Source organism: Danio rerio, chromosome 15, assembly GCF_049306965.1.
Source record: "Danio rerio strain Tuebingen ecotype United States chromosome 15, GRCz12tu, whole genome shotgun sequence".
Classification (NCBI taxonomy): Eukaryota; Metazoa; Chordata; class Actinopteri; order Cypriniformes; family Danionidae; genus Danio; species Danio rerio.
Window position 1 is genome coordinate 18,008,085 of NC_133190.1, and position 18,165 is coordinate 18,026,249.

Below are 18,165 nucleotides of genomic sequence, written 5' to 3' on the forward strand. Positions count from 1 at the left end.
AATGAGACCCCCAGAAACATCAAGATTTTTACACTCTGTTGAAGTCTGAGCAATTCATGCAACTTCATTCTCCATATGAGAGGCATCTTAAAGCTGTCTAAAAGCCGTTTTCTTAACCCTTGAGTTTCATTAACATTTGGAACCACTTCATTTTTTCATAAACTATCCCTTTAAGATCAATCCTTGCAGTAATTTCAAAGCACTCAAGTACTAACACCCATCCTTCTGAATGATGTGACGCTAGCTATAATTATATCAACAGACAATCCCCTTCCAGCGTGGGAGAAGCCACAGGCGTATAGTGTGCCATAGTTAATAAGTGAACGTTTAAACCCAGACCTCTGTCCTGTCCTTGAGAGCCTTATCCATGAGTGTGTGTTTTAAGAGAGGAGACAGCTCTGATTAATGCGTCCTTGGTGTAACGCTGTGTTATAGATCTATCCTGACCCTGAGCTGGAGCAGCAGATACTGGCGCTGCCCATCCGCTGTATTCACAGTGAAGAGGGCTGCCGCTGGACCGGCCAGATGAAACAGCTACAGGTAATCACGCTTTTCATCTCTGAGACCACATATGCTTGGCTTGGGCAATTTTTTTCTGATGTTTGCTTTTCGAGGGTTGGGTTGACTAGGGATGGGTGATATGGGCGTAAAATGATATCATAATATTTTCTGGTATTTATTGCGTTAATGATTATAATTAGCATGATGTAAGAGCTGATTCATTTATAGAGGAAGCTAGTCACAAATAAACTCCACAGATGCTTTTACTGCCATCTATAACGTTCTTTTGGAGTAAAAGTATGTCAGTAACTGTATTGCACTGTAGTATGTATAATCGCTGCACAGACCGTTTTTTCCGAGTGCCTTTACACAACTCTGAACTAATCAGTTCCAGTTTGTAATCATTGTTGTGGAATTAGTAATTCTTATTGTAGAAGATTTTTAAACGTATATCGTAAACATTGGAAATCATCAATCTCTACTTTGGTCTTGCAATGTAGCTACTGCAAATTTAGTTTGTCTCGAGATGATTTGTTTGAATGTGTTGTGTCTGTATCCACCCCCAGAGCCACTTCTCGACCTGCGCCTTCAATGTGATCCCCTGCCCAAACCGCTGCTCCGTCAAGCTGACGCGCAGAGACCTGCCCGAACACCTGCAACACGACTGTCCCAAACGCAAGGTCAAGTGCGAGTTCTGCGGGAGTGAGTTCACAGGAGAGGCCTATGAGGTGAATATCATAGTATAGAGTACTGTAGGTTTAGGGGTTTTTGGACCAGAGGAACTTTTTTAAAGTTCCTAGAACTCTAGGGATGCACAGCAATAACAATTTTGGGCTGATGCCGTAATCAAAAATTCTAGTTGCACTTGGTCAAACCACCCAAAACCACTTTGTAGTAATTATTTATTACTTTTTGATTTTCTTTCGGTTGAATACAGAGGAAGATATTCTGAAGAATGCTGGAAAAAACTGCCAGTAACTTCCATAGTATATTTTTGTTCTTACTATGAAGATCTCTGGCTGCTTTGTTTCCAACATTTTTTAGAATATCTTGTTTTGTGTTCAATAGAAGAAATAATTTCATCAAAGTTTAGAACCACTTTCATTTTTTGGTGAACTGTCCCTTAAAGATCAATTTCTGCTGTAATTTCTAAGTACGCAAGTAATAACACCCATCCTTATGAATGATGTGACGCTAGCTATAATTATATCAACAGACAATCCCCTTCCAGCATGGGAGAAGCCACAGGCGTATAGTGTGCCATAGTTATTAGAACCTCAATAATAACTCTAATTATTTATTACAAAGTAAAAAAATAAACAGCAATTTTGTAAGATTTTTTTTTTATTAAACTCAGTTACTTAAGTTACACTAATAAAAAAACAAGCAAACACAAGTCAATAAAAAACACATTCGAGAGGTGTCTTTTTTTTACCAGTGCTTCCATGACAGAACAGTTGCACTGTTGCAAGCAGCAGGAACAAGTGTACAACATAGAAATGTCCTGTTGGGGGGTTATTTGTGCGGACTTTGCTTTTCTGGTGAGGATGTGCAGTACATGTAGGGCTGGGCCATTTGGTCTTAAATCAAAATCTCGATTAATTGAACATTTTAACTCGATTTCGATTAATGAGCAATTATTTTATTTATTTATTTACTTTTTTGCCCTTATAGTCCACTGACAAGTTTTATATGCTTATAGTTGCCGCAGAAGTAGAAATCAGCCACAGCCTTTAACAGAGTGGGGTCACGTGACATGGAAATTAATTGAAAAAATAATCCTGGAAAATTTTGATTGATTAAAGGTTCTGAATGTCAATTTTGAGTATTTTTCGATTAATCACCCAGCCCTCAAGTACATGCTTCACAGAGTGGGTTATTGAGCTGTTCAAACTTTGACTGCCGCATGTGTGCTAGCTAGTCAACGATACCATCCACTGCTCTTACTGTTTTGTTGGCGTGGCAACTAACCTCTCTTTTCCTTCTCACAAGTCATTGAAATGAATTGGTTTCATAGCACAGTGCTTTCCGTGTTCTGTGTGAAAGTTGAAGTGATACAACGGCTGACTTGATTTTGAAAGCAGCATAGCCTTTTTTCAGTTCATAATTTCGACTTTTTTTCTCTATTGGCCAAAACCCATAAAAGCCATTTACTAATTTCCTTTGTCTGCAGCATTAGGTTCTTTTCTTAGCCTCAATTTGTTGAACCACAAGTTGTTGTAGGTGATTGAGTCCATACTATTCCATATTTTCCAATTTATAGATTTTGAAAGAGTGAAACTTAATGGCGGTGATGCTGTTGTCAAGTTTAACATCTACTGTAAAACCCAAAAAGTTAAAGTAACCGTTTTGGGAAACCGATTGCATCAAACCATTTAGGTTCAAAAACTAATCCTAATGAGTACTGTGAACCTGCATTTGAGTAAATAAAGCAATTTGAGCACTGTAAAACCCGATAAATGAAGAGAACTCAAACCAACTGAGTTCTGTAAAACCCAATAAATTAAGGCAACTCAAACCATTTGAGGAAACCGATTGCAACAAACCATTTGAGGGAGAAAAAAAATGAATCTATGTGAGTACTGTGAACTTACTCCATTTAAGTTAAAGTAATGAGGTTCTTAATTTACTCATTACCTTCAACACTGAGTTCAAAACTCTTCAAATGAGTCGAATTAACTTTCAGTAAATATTGAGTTAACTACACTCATTTCATTTGATAAAGTTGACTGTTGGGTTTTACTACAAATACGGTTGTATTTGTGAAGCTTATCATGATCAACAAAACACAGAATCATCATCGATGGCTACAGAGATTATATTCTTCCTAGTTAACAGACAAATTATAACTTTATCTTTGCGTTTTTAATTAATTAGCATATTAACTAAAACACTATCTTTTAATGCCTACCAGTTAGTATGTGCTCTGTGTTGAGCACTGCTACATGAAAAAAAGGCTTGTGTGCTTCTCACCATAGTGTAATTCTGCAATGTGTGAAGTCTAAGAATTTGTAATTGGCAAACCGGCAGCTTGAACTCATAGTAGCACAAGAACTGTGGTTGTTTGCTAATATAGTGCCACTCCTATTTTTATACACGCGACGCCAACCTCACGATATACAAAATAGCCTTTTAAGCATTTTATAGGCATCTTTCTTTGTTGTTTTGTGGGTAGGCTTTGAAATTGCGCTTAATTGTTACAATTTGTGATTAAAGACCATTTTATTTGGATTTTTTATTTTTTTTTTTGATGTTTGCTGTCTGTTTCTGCATCATGGAACTGCTTGATATGACTACACAGACATTCTAGTCATGGCGAGAATACACTGCTTGCAGTGTAAAAAGATTTTACTCAATGCGAGTCGATGAAATAGTAGTTGCAGAAAGACTTCGGTGACCAGATATCTTGTTTTTCAGCTTTATTTTTAGTGTTCGGAGTTATTATGGAAAAAACAAACATTTTTTATCGTGTATTTCAGCTTCTCTTAAAAAATTGTTGGTATCATTTCAGTCTAAGTACCAGTTCCTCTTATTAACTAGTGGCTAATTACTTGCGTAATAGTAAGATATTGTCTGTTTATTTGTTATAAAAACATATTCTGTATGATTTTATTGTACATCCTTAACCCTTCTTAATACATAAACACAACTACCTCCTTAATTAACAATTCATACGCTGCTAATTACAAGTTTGTAGAGCTAAAAGTCAAAGGGACATATTAATAGTACGATTTGTACCCTAATATAAAGTGTGACTAAGATCTTAATCTGCTTGTTCTAGTATTCTAGCACCTTTACATTTAGACATTTTGACCTTTCATAAAGTGTTTTTATGCATAGAAAGTCCTTGTACGTGTTTGATCACTATATCAATTGATGTCTGTACATGTCAGTTTTAATACATATTTATAAAAGTTTTTTTTCCTCATAAATTTCCACTTCTTCCAGACATCCCGTTTTTAATTATATATCTTTATTGTATCTGTTTTAAAGGTATTTACAGAAAAATATTGCATAATTTGCCTGATTGTAAACAACATTTCAAACCATTGACGCTAATGTCAAACAAATAATTGGTAGAATTTGTAACTTCATACAGTGTTCGGGGTTTTGTGCTAGAAATACGTATTTGCACATTTCATAATTCATTTAAAAAACACTTGAAATACAAAATATGTTTGCAAATGTTTTAATGAAATCCATTAACTGCGGGAGTATGTTGATAACTATTACTTATTTTTCTTAGTTGTTTATATGTTGGTGAACTGGAGTAAGTAGTAAAAATGATTCTTATTTATTGTGTTAATATCTAATCATTTGTTCATCTTGTATTCCACTCTGATATATCTCGTCACCCTGCATCAAAACAACACTAGCATTCTGAATAGCATTATGCTCATATGGAAATTTGATGTATGTCATATATGAACATATGTATAAAATGATATCTAACATATTTGAACATATATGTACATATTTGTATTCCCAATTGTTGAAAAAAATAAACGTTAAAGGACATTTAATGCAATATTGTTCAGGTGTGAGTTTCAACAGAGTGTAAAAATCTTTTTGGTTCTGTGAGTCTCATCTATCAAATCTGATCTTTATTTGTATTCTCTATTGGATTCAAGTCAGGTAAATGGCTGGGCCATTCTACAGCTTGATTTTCTTTTTCTGAAAGCATTTGAGAGATTCCTTGGCTGTGTTTTGCATCATTGTTTTGCTAAAATGTTCACCCTGGTTTCATCTTCATCCTCCTGCTAATCTAGAGGTTGGATTAATGCAGTTAATATTTATTTATAATGACGAAGGGCAAAGCTTTGCTGAAAAACTACTGAGAGATTTCAGCTGCTGTCTGGGCTTTCACTGCCTTTCTACATCTCCCCTGTATACTAATTAGATCTGTTTTCTTTGCATATATGGATTTCTTTGGTTGTTCTGAGATAAATGAATACGTGTTCAATACTCATTTTCCACAATGTATATATTATATATGTGAAATCCTAACTTTTCCCAGAGATGGGTTGCGGCTGGAAGGGCATCCGCTGCGTAAAAACGTGCTGGATAAGTTGGCGGTTCATTCCGCTGTGGCAACCCCAGATTAATAAAGGGACTAAGTCAACAAGAAAAGGAATGAATGAAATCCCAATTCAATCCCACAGTAATTCATAACTCAGTGGCTAATTCTTATTAATTTATACAAACTCATTTGTACATTTTAGTACAATTTTCTCATCCCCCAAAGCAGAGTAGTTTAGCCACTTTTCTGACAATACAATATGAATAAATAAATAACATAGTTATGTTTTCTCATGTGATCTGGCTGAAAACCCAAACATGACCTTATGTATGAACATATGTTGCTATTTTTCAGATTATTATATCACTTAATAAGTTTATTGTTAAACCTGATTGTAAACTATTCATCTAAATTCTTTGTAAAGCAGTTTTTTAATACAGTTTGCATTGTATAAAGCTCCATTGAGATTATTGTGACTTGACCTGACTCTTCTGACATCTCCATCTCTTTGGCATCCCTCAGAACCACCAAGGCATCTGTCCGCAGGAGAGCGTTTACTGCGAAAACAAGTGTGGCGCAAGAATGATGCGGCGACTCCTGTCCCAGCACACCATGACGGAGTGTCCCAAACGCACACAGCCCTGCAAATACTGTGGCAAAGAGTTTGTGTACGACACAATCCAGGTGAGTGACAAGTCAAGCAAACCACTGTACCTCATTCAGCTCTACACTCCTCAGCTGTGGCCTGGCATCAGTACCACACGAAACCGGATGCTAATAGTGTTTGCTTGTTGACTTTTATTCCTGTCGGGTGCTGATGGAACAGTAGCCGCTCAGTGGCGAATTAAAAGGGGTTTTGAGGCTGCGCTGGGCGGATGGCAATGAGCCTCTGACTGCATAAACGCTGGCTTTCATACTTGATTGTGGGTTTGGTGCCAACCACAGCTTGGGCTGGCCTCGCTTCTTTTCATAACACCTGCGTTCACACATAGAGGTATACATGCTGGAAACACTGGGAGATTCAGCTGCCAGGCTAATAGACATGCTAGCCATTTTCGAAAACATGGTGCGCTGTCTTCATACATCTGTCATGGGGATTCAGATGTGACCGTTCTGTGAATTAGATCCCACGGGTGGTGTGTTGTGACTCATTTTTTTGCAGTTTGTTGTTGATTTTGAATGGATTTGAATGTTAGCATGTTGCTAAGCTAATATAATGCTCAAAAATCAGCTATGAACACAGAAACACAGTCTTTCCAACATATTACACACAAATATGTTGCAAGGATTTATCTGTGTATTTATCTACATTTTTAAACAGGGATTTAAATATGTTAAATCTTTTGCAATTTGAAAAGTATTGTTTTAGTAAGGGAACAAAATAATGAATTCATAAATGCGAAATGTTATAAGTCTACATTGGATCTACATACATCACCTAAAGCTGAATAATATTAAATAAATACGCTTTCCATTGATGTTTTGTTTGTTAGCATAGGACAATGTTACAACATTGTCGAGATACAACTATTTGAAAATCGGGATTTAATGAAATGAAATGAGGGATTAAAAAAAATCTAAACACTGGGAAAATTAACTTTAAAGTTACTAACATGAAGAGCTTAACAATGAAAATTACTAATATATTTATATATTTTTTAATTAGATATTTTTAATATTTATTATATACAGTTTTATATATATTTGCATTCGTTTTGTGGGTAGGCTTGGAAATGGCACTAAATTGTTACAGTTTATAATCAACGACCATTTTATTTGGATTTTTTAATGTTTGCTGTCTGTTTCTGCATCATGGAACTGCTTGCAAAACGGATATGACTCCACAGACATTCTAGTCATGGCGAGAATACACTGCTTTATGGTGTAAATAGATGTTTTTGCCAGGAAATTGACAGAATGTCTTCATTAAACATGATATTTATGTAATATTCTAGTGACTTGGCATAACATATCTATCATTTTGACCCTTTCAATGTGTTTTTGGGTACTTACAAAATTTCCAGTGCAAAATAAAACTGGTTTTATGGTCCAGGGTCAGACATTACTTTTTTAAATCAACAAAATTTACAACATTTTAAGTTGTGAAATCAGTTGGAGGACCAGATTTATAGATACATTTTATTGCTGAACAGCTTTAGAATATACATTTTTCTAACCTTGTCCACTCTCTTGGATGTCACTTAACCTTTCTTATGGATGCACACAGTGTAGGTGGTGAATTTGGCCTAATATAAGCAGGTGGGATAATTAAGTCACCTACATTTTGGAACATCCTTCATGCTAAGAGCGCATGATATCTTAAAATACAGCCTCTGTAGGCACTTTTAGGTTTTCAAACCAAAAGAAAAGTTGTTCTCATTTTCTCATACAGAGGAGGATTCATGTTTCACATGTTTTGGTGCGCCATTTCCTATATTATGACTAATATTTGGCCTACACTTCAATCCAAATGCCGAGCATCTGTCAGTGCGTGTTTCCTGGCATCTGAACCTGTGACTTCAGCCTTTCTAGTGTCACGCTGTATCAGCTGAGGAATGAGAACATGAGTGCAGACACTCTTGGCCAATTATATGACATTTTCAGCAAAAAAGGGGAAACTTTTTATACATTTTACCTGTTTGTTTGCAAAACAATGTTGTTTTTGAACTAATATTGCATACATTTGAAAGCTGATTTAAAAGTGAAAGTTTTTGTCGTGTTCGACGCCTAAAATGAAAGTCTCTGGAAAACAATGACATCATGTACATGCACAGTATGTGTTTAGTAGAGTGTATATTAAAGGCAAGTGCAAACAAACATACACAACTACGGCAGAATATGTGGTAGTGTTGTTGTTTCTCAAGTGTTTACATTAGCTTCATCAGCAAAGAGTGGATTTACTTAACATTACAACCAAAAGTGAAGACGCATCTTTCACACATTTAGACACACACAATTATATAGACAAAAGCACCAAGCAACCGATGACAAATTCTGGCCTGGAATGCGTAATACAGCAGTTTTGTCCATTATTGCCAAATATCGTTAACACATAAAACTTTATCAAAATGGTAGGGCGAAAACATAAAAGTTTTCATCTAAATATTTGTTGTTTAAAATGGCATAAGACACCAAATAACCACAAACAACCTTGATTCTAAAGCAGATGAGAAAATATGATAAAAATTTGGTCACACTTTATTTTCCAGAACAATTCTTTCTACTAATAAACTATTATCTCTGACATTTGCCTCAATAAACTCCAAATTTCCTGCTTATTAATAGGTATTAAGGTAGTAGTTGGGTTTAGGTATTGTTTAGGATTAAGAATGTACAATAAAGTCATGCAGACTATGTACTTTACATGTATTCATAAACTGCCAATATCTTAATAATAGACTGATAATACACCATTAGCTAATAATGAGAATTGGCATTTAAACTGAAGTATTACTTATTTAAACAAAAAAAGCATTTTATAAAACATTCCAACTTTGTCAGATCTGGTGTTTGAGATGATCTCATGATGATTTTCATGATCGCACGCATATTTTGGAGCTCACGCCTCAGTGCTCAAGCTGTCATTGCTAAAGAAATCACAGCACAACCTCCAGATTAACGTCAGTGCTAATGCCCGACTGTTGCCTTTGCTCTCCACAGAACCACCAGTATCACTGCCCTCGCTTCCCAGTGCAGTGCCCCAATCAGTGCGGCACCCCGAACATCGCCCGTGAGGACCTGGCCAACCACGTGAAGGAGAGCTGCGGCAGTGCGCTGGTCCTCTGCCCATTCAAAGAGGCCGGCTGCAAACACAGAGTAAGTGCTGAACACATTCACGCAAATTGTGACCCTGACTTTCAAGCTATTAGTGGAAACCTGATGAATAAAAATAAATAAATTAGTTTTGAAATTTGTATTAAATGTAAAGGAAAGTACTTTTCAAGTAAACACAGACATTTAATTGATTAAATGCAGTATGAATTAGTACATTAAATATTAGCGTAAAAATTAATTGCTTTTTAAATGAATAATTTGTTCTATTTATTTGTTGTTTATTCCTGATATGCTGTAATGTAGTATTTCTCTCAAACTGTAATTGAGTATATTAAGTAAACTGTAATAAGTATATTAAGTATTCTTTTTTTATTAAAAAATACTTAACTTTTGTGTACTGTTAAAAATGACTACCCTTTCCTTGTGTTGGTGGCTGTTTTTCCCCATTGACTTTCGTTATAACAACATGTTTTGATTGTGAAGCCATGACATCAAATAATCATGCATTTATTTTACTGTTGTTGTTTTATTTCCTGTTGGGAAGAGATAAAACCTTTCATTTTTACTGTTGATTATCAGTTGGCAGCATTAACCCTTTACATATGCCTATGTGAAAATGTTTCTGGCTTTTATATTGAGTTCTGTGGAGTGAAACAGCAAAATATGTGTCATCCAAAAATCATTCCGTTTGCTGAAACACAGAGAACGTTGTGGCCAACCTAAGACTCAAAATCACCCCAGAGTGGATGTAAACATCCGAAGAGCACATAAGGGTTAATATACTCAATATTTTTAAAAGTTGTGTCTAGAAGTGGTAGGATTGTTACATTTGCCAAATGTATAGTACTTTTCAAGTGGACAAATACAAAGACTTTTGAAATGTTGGTTTTATTTGTCATGTTTAAAATGTTTTAAAATATAATTAACAAACTTAATACATTTGTTTTCAAATGGACAGATAAACAGACATGTTACAACTGTGTATACAGTTTATGTTTTGAAATGTCATTTATATATACCAGTCATTGGAGTTAATTAGAGACAAATTGCATTTAATTAATTAAAATAGATCATTAGTTTTTTTTTTACAGTTTTTTTAAATGTGGCATTTGCAAATGAATCATCAAGTATTTATTGATTGATTTTTTTAACCATGTTCAGTTTAAAATAACTATTTAATTGCCTTAAAACTTTTTTAAAAATGTATTAATACAGCAATATGCACTGCCTGACAGAAGTCTACCTGATCCCAGTTGTGAGATCAAAAAAATAACTTCTAGTTGATCATTTGGAAAAGTGGCAGAAGGTAGATTTTTTCCGATTAATCATCTTTGAACTGCATCCTGATCATCACAAATACTGAAGAAGACCTATTGGAACCCACATGGAGAATCTCTTAGAAATCAGTCAAGTTTGGTGAGGGAAAAATCATGGTTTGGGTATACATTCAGAATGGGGGCGTGCAAGAGATCTGCATAGTGGATGGCAACATCAACAGCCTGAGGTATCAAGACATTTGTGCTGCCCATCACATTACAAACCACAGGAGAGGGCAAATTCTTCAGCAGGGTCACATCAAAGTTCCTGAAAGCAAAGAAAGAAGGTCAAGGTGCTCCAGGATTGGCCAGCTCAGTCACCAGAAATGAACATTATTGAGCACATCTGGGGTAAGATGGAGGCACTGATGATGAATTCAAAGAATGTTGATGAACTCTGGGAGTCCTGCTAGAACACTTTCTGTGCCATTCCAGACGACTTTATTAATAAGTTATTTGAGTCATTGCAGAGATGTATGGATGCAGTCCTCCAAGCTCATGAGAGTCATACACAATATTTACTCTTTTTCCTTTGCAAAATTACTTTTTAAACTTGAATAGGCCAGAAGACTTTTGTCAGGTAGTGTAGACTGTTGCCAGTAAAACACTGATTCTACAACGATTATTCTGATAGAATCAAACAGGAGTCAAAACCAACACTCACAGTCACATTATCCTTACACAAATCTGTTTTCTGGTTTCCAGTGCCCAAAGATGGCGATTGGTCGGCATCTGGAAGAAAGCACTAAATCCCACCTGACCATGATGTGCAGTCTCGTGGGACGCCAGAGGCAGGAGATCTTGGAGCTCAGACGCGAAATGGAGGAGCTCTCGGTCAGTCACGATGGCGTCCTTATCTGGAAACTGACTGACTACTCACGCAAACTGCAGGAGGCCAAACTGCGCAACAACCACGAGTTCTTCAGTCCACCTTTCTACACGCACCGCTACGGGTATAAGCTTCAGGTGTCTGCTTTTCTAAATGGCAACGGCAGTGGTGAAGGCTCGCATCTGTCCATATACATCCGCGTGCTGCCCGGAGAATACGACAACCTGCTCGAGTGGCCCTTCTCATACAAGGTGATCTTCTTGATCTAAACTATGTATAACATGGGCAAATATAGCACCAACTCAACTAGGAGTGTCATGATAATGGATTTCTCACACCATAATTATTGTAGCTAAAAGAATTTACAATATTGAAATATCACAATATCTAAAGCGAAGAAAAATCTTTTATTTTGTTTGTTTGTGAACAAGCTCATAAATGCATATCAATTTATTTATTTCATTTGGGTTTCAACGCTGTTTAAATAGCAAATGCATTTCCAATCATATGTGTGCCCATAGGCGTTCTGGTCTAAAAAAGGAGGCGTGTTGAGGCGCATTGCTGGTGCGTTGCTATTTTGAGGAACTAAAATACACTGTTCAATAGACCAGCTGAGAGCAGGTCTAAAGTCCAGCGCAGAGCGCGTTAGTTGTGCGCCTCACTTAAACATCGCTTAATACACACAGGCTGTACAGCAATACACAAATATCTTTACAAAAGGAAAAAGAATTAAAGGATTAAACTATTACGAAACATATTATATTCTAGCCTACATAAATATAAAAAACACTGCCTCATGCCTTCTTCATCTTGGGGGGCTTTTTCCAGTAAATTCATGACAATTTGCTTTTGTATAATGTTATTATTAGTAGCAGTATTATTTATTATATCCATATTTATATTTGTTTTATTAAAAACAAGCTTAGGTTTGCCCACTTGTCAGGTTTTAGACCATATGAGACACAGCATGTGTATTTGGAAATAACTGATCACACTTTGTTATTATTGTTTATTCATTCATTTGCTGGAAATTAGAACTGAATTTAGAAACAGTTTTGAAACAAATCTTTGCGCTTAATAAATGCAAAAAAAGTAATATAAAAAAATGATTAATAAAAAATGTATTATGTAGGCTAATGGATGTCTGCGTACAACACGTTTCCTTATCCACAAGAGTGAAAGTAAAGAATGAGGAGGCTCATTCTCTCATTCTCGTGCTCTAGATGCTCTGCTTAACTGTTTTGTGTCACTAGTGAAGCATTCAGTTTTTCCACTTACAAAGTTCGCCATGTAAATAGCAAATGTGCTATGGCACGATGCAATTACTTCTGAAGGGAATGGGAGACGAGACCCTGGTTGGTTTATTCTCAAAACACACCTATAACTTATTAAGAGAATAAGCACAACCCTGTTAGACCATGTGCCACGGCGCAAAGCTGATTTTTCCATTCTTAAAATAGCAAAAGTGGATTCTGACATGCCATAATTGCTTTTGCGCCCTGCGCTTTAGACTTTGCACCTGGATCATCAAAATATAACCCATAATGCACTGAAGTATATTGCGATAAACAATAGTGATCATATTATTGTCATTTTAAGAACATTTTACGCCACTCTTTATATAATGCCAGAATGACAATATAATATTGTCAAAATGCAAGTCTTCCAAACAACACATACTATTTTATTCTTGAGAATATTTCATTTATTTATAGTCATTTTACCAGTTTAATAATCAGACATATGCTAAATAAATAATGTGTTAATAAAAAAGAGCAAGATAAAAAGTAACAGAGGCTGCAGTATCTGCTACCAGATCTATTTTCAGTTGTCTGACACCAACATGTATATAAAAAAAATACTATAGTAATTTATAGTAAATTCTATAGTGCTTTTTAACCATACTGACACTTTCAATAAAGATAGAGAAACTGCACAATCAAAACAAATGTTTCTAGAATTAGTTTTTGCTTATTGGCAATATATATTTCATGTGTTTTCTTAACTTAAAAGTGTTTGAGCTCTTTCAGCCACCATACCTCAGAGTACAAAAATGGCCATAAAAGTATATATGAATACCTTTTCCATCTTCACTGACAAATCTCTTTACCAGCATCAATTGTGATTATTTTAACCCTTTAAATGTCAGTTTGTTTACAAAATCACACCGTTGTTCAAAAACAACAACAGCAAGATCAATTCTTTTGTATATTTAAAATAATATGCAAAATCATTTTTTCTATTAATTAATTTATTTATTTATTTGTTCATTTATTTATTTGTTTGTTTATCTATCCTTATGTCCTCCAAGGTGACCTTCTCCATCCTCGACCAGAGCGACCCGTCACTATCCAAACCCCAGCACATCACCGAGACCTTCAACCCGGACCCCAACTGGAAGAACTTCCAGAAGCCCTGCAGCAGCCGCAACTCGCTGGACGAGAGCACGCTGGGCTTCGGCTACCCCAAATTCATCTCGCACGAGGAGATCAAGAAGAGGAACTACATCCGCGACAACTCCATCTTCCTCAAAGCTTCCATAGAGATCCCGCAAAAAATCATGGCCTGAGGGGTGAACATTTGTGTTGACGTTTTGTTTTATCCCCTCACAGAGCCCGTCTGTTTGGTGAATCGGCCAGATTTGAGGAGCCGTACCAAAATATGGAAGTGTTTCGCAAAGTCATCTCTTGGATTTGCTTTCTAACACTATTCTTCCTCAGTCTACAGCAACGCCTTTGGACATTCAGTAGTGCCTAGAACATTTGTTTTAATTCAACTGTTATTTCTGGACTGTGAAAGGCTATTCCTAACCTTTTGAGATTGACAAGACGTACACTAACCCTCTTTCTACCCCGTTGAAAAATGGGTGTGAGCTCAACTGAACGTAGATTCAACTAGTTTAAGTAAACTAACAACGGCTGTGAACTAAATGTAGCTTAACTCGTTCGACTCCACGGTGCATTGTAGTACTTGCGTTTTTTTCAACACTAGTCGACGTTTGAGATGATTCCGAGCATGGCATTTTTGTCTAGCTTTTTTTTAATCCTTATCGTATGATGGAAATCAAACTCATGCAGTCGGATTCGGATCGAAAGCCATTGCGAGAGATTGTTTACATTCAGTTAGAGGGGGGAGATTCATTCATGGACCAGTTCTGTTGTTTTGTACTGTATCCTGTATTCTTAACCAGCGTGTGAGGGCTTGACGGTCGGATGAGCGAAAGGAACCAAAAGTTTTTGATATGTGAAAAATATAAATGTGAGCAGCATTGTGTCACAAAGCGAGGAGGATTTCGAATGTGAACTCTGGACTCGACATGCTCAGTTCTTTGTCTTGCTGTGGTGGATGATGAACCGAGAAATGAGCGGCGCTGGTAGTTTGGCTTACCTGTGCCTGGTAAAGCAGCATGTGAGCAAGTGGAGAGTTCTTCCATGTGCCTGAGGAAGATGAGCCTTGTGCAATATGGCTGCCATTGCTCCATACAGACCAGTGGAGGACTTTTTGTTGATCCTTATTATTATAATATATTATATGTGAATACTAATAACGAAAAAAAAAATGCAAAAAGCACATTCTTCTTCGCATTTAATCCCGCTACGATACCAGCTAATATTTTGCAACAATTTTGAGAAAACCTTGGAAGAAAAACAAAAGAAAAAAAGAGACTTTTTTTGCTAAGATTCTGTATTTTACAAAGTACTTCGGATGTTTTCTACAATACTTTTTTGGCGATGAGTTTCGGGGGCTGTTCGTTGGACCCTTTTCACGTTTCACCTTCTGTGGCATTTGCTCGGTCATTTATTATTTTTTTGTCTGGTTTGGATTTTTGCATATTATGTCTGTATTATTTCCTCTTGAGAAGTATTTATTTTAAGGCGCCATAATCTGAGCTTGACAGGAAAATGGTGCAGATGTTTTTATATGTTAATTTGATGATTGCTTGTCAAATATCACTTGAAATAAAATAATGTCTACAAGTTGGGCTCTGATCTGGTGTGTCGTCGCTAACATTTTGCTGGAAAACAGGGACAAAATGGAGTTAAACAATCTATTTGAGAGTCTACTAGGGCTGTAACAAGTCACTGTAAAGCTGCGGTCACACTGCACTTTTCTCCCTATAGACTTCTATTCATACGCATGTGAATGCGTCAAACTGGAAACGCAAGCTTGTGCGATAAGTTTCACAGTTCGCTGCGTTGCAAGGTTCAAGCTTGGTGAACTCTGACCTGCGAAATCGCATCACTTGACTGCGTGAGACCAATCAAGGATCAAAACATGACCTCTCTGGTCAGGAATTTAAAATATGGACCAATCACTAACTTTATTAAATTTCTTATCATCTTGTTTAATCCCACCCCTTTTTGCAGCTCCATACTAGAGTTTTACAAGCTCAAACATAGTGTGACCGCAGCTTTATTCAATTGAAAATCTATTTAAATTTGTGACTATTTAAACCGGTACAAATGTTGACTGAATTGCGATACATGTTTTGTACAGAGGGAGTGCTGTTTACCAGCAACTTGCTTTACCTGAACATCAGCAGCAGTGTTGCCAGCGACTTTGTCAATTTTCAAAAAGGCAACTAGCGGCTAATCTAGCGTCTTTTTGTGTTACTGGAGACTTTTATAAACTCTCATGTGTACTGTAGCATTCCTACTCGAGCTGCAGCTGATGCCGTCGGCCCCTCCCCCGCCTCAGAGCACTCAAACCTCTTTCATTCGACTCACATTGGCAAAGCAACAAGCGACCGTTCATTTCAACAGAAAACGCAAGCGACAGTGACAGTTGGCGATCAGGTGGGCATGTCGAGCACTGCGAAGTTGAGAACCCTTTAACTGTCTAATGCAAATGAAGAGCGAATTTCTTGCGCGACCAATAGGAACACCATTAGAGATCGCGTGATCATCTCTCAGAGGCCGGTTGTATTCATGCTGTATATACCTACACACCCCTGCATTTGAAGCAGGCCTCCAGCCAGAGCGACAGGCAGCTACAAAGTCACTGCTAGTCTGAATTAGGCATCACAGGCGGCCCAGTCCTTGTTCAGCAGTCTCTCCTATACCTGCAGCCTGAGAGCAGATCACTCATCTGCATACCAACAGCAAATGATTTAGCACCGCGAGCGCGAGGTGTCAAACTGATCTGTTTCTCTTTTATTTCAACAATTTATTTTGACCGTTTTTTCTTTACTTATTCACAATCACAGATATTTTAGTGACAGTTTTGGAACTTGTCTGAGGTTATTACGCCTGAGAGATTACTGCAAATTAACTACACATCTATAATAATATACTGTATTCAAGCAACAATAAATTTAGTTCAATTGCCATGCATACATAAAGCATAGTGCAAATATAAGTACCTCTTTATTAACCATAGGCTGTTAAACAAACAGAAATGGTTGGATGTGATGACGTCAGCAGGGCTTAATTTGTGACGGAACAAGTCGGATCCGGATTCAGTACCTATGGAATCTGATGTGGCACCTCATTGTACTGATCCCATTACCCACCACTTCCTGGCAAGCTATTAATAGGTCAAACCATGCTGATCAGAGGATTGGCAGCTCTGCTTTTTCCGACCAGTGTTAATGCTACGGAGATCACATGGTGCATCAGTGTTTTCATAGCGAAAGTGTAAAGATGTACTTCAGACTAAAAGAAAAAGCTTTGCTGTTACAGAACCAGGTATTAGATTGTTTCGTTTTTACCCTCTCTTTTCAAATTTAGTTTATGCATAATTTAATAATTTGCTTATTATATTCTATATTATAATTAGTATTTTATGCCTGTGGCCAGTCCCGTAAAGCAGAGGGCCCATTGACTACCTCTATACACATTGCTCTCTGGTATAGGAAAGGCCTTTCTCTTCACATTAGCCATTTCAGTCCCCAGTGATTTTTTTATTTATTTTTTTTCATGAGCAGGGCACATTGTAAATGTGCAAAGAGCTCAGCTTATAACAGAAATTCTGATATTTCTTTTTAAAAAATGTTTAATCCCAGCACAGTTGTAGTTTGTATAAAAGAGATTCTTTTATTTTGTTTTGTTCATTTTTGATTTGGAATTGGTTCTAAATTTGTAATGTATCTGATCAGTCAAAGTTTTAGTTTGTTTATATTAAAGAATCTTATTTAGTTTGTATTATTATTTCCTTTTTTATATGGATTCTGTTTAAAAATTCCAATTTAGTAAGTACAGAAAAGATTTTATATAAAAATTATATATATATATATATATATATATATATATATATATATATATATATATATATATATATATATATATATATATATATATATATATATAAATATTTGAGAAAAATATGAAAGGGCTCTTGTTCACCCTAAATTTATCTCAAATAATTTTGTGTAAAAAAAAATCATGACTAAATCATAAATTGTGAGTTTAGTATTGGGATTCTTATTGAATCGTGAGTAAGGATAGGGCTGAGCAATTTGGCCTAAAATCTCAATTAAATGAAATTTAAATTTAAATTAAATAAAATTTTAATTAAATTAAATTTTATTTTAACTCGATTACGATAAATGAATGATTATTTGATTTATTTTTTTGCCTCTCTACCAATTTCCTTTACGGGTTTTTTTCTGAATGCTACTTTAATGTACAAGAAGCTAACTAGCACATTTAGAGGCGGGAACCGGCAGATGTGCAACAACTTCAATCAATAGGTAAACACTTTCAACTGCAGCTCAGATTGGATCT

At 36.1% G+C, this 18,165-nt stretch overlaps 2 protein-coding genes and 1 long non-coding RNA gene across 4 annotated transcripts in view; 1 reads left to right on the forward strand and 2 right to left on the reverse strand.

The window, feature by feature from the left end:
* traf4a (tnf receptor-associated factor 4a) overlaps positions 1-15,417 on the forward strand; it is a 76,924-nt gene extending 61,507 nt beyond the window's left edge. Inside the window, 6 exon segments of the mRNA NM_205762.1 lie at positions 436-540; positions 1,068-1,229; positions 6,044-6,205; positions 9,182-9,337; positions 11,317-11,691; positions 13,752-15,417. Of these exon segments, the coding sequence (NP_991325.1) occupies positions 436-540; positions 1,068-1,229; positions 6,044-6,205; positions 9,182-9,337; positions 11,317-11,691; positions 13,752-14,009 (1,218 nt within the window). The 3' untranslated portion in view covers positions 14,010-15,417.
* The window catches only part of LOC141377804 (uncharacterized), a 304,437-nt gene that overhangs the window by 220,050 nt on the left and 66,222 nt on the right, over positions 1-18,165 (reverse strand). The gene's annotated exons all lie outside the window — the stretch shown is intronic.
* Positions 1-18,165, reverse strand: part of rab34a (RAB34, member RAS oncogene family a) — a 626,412-nt gene that overhangs the window by 118,143 nt on the left and 490,104 nt on the right. The gene's annotated exons all lie outside the window — the stretch shown is intronic.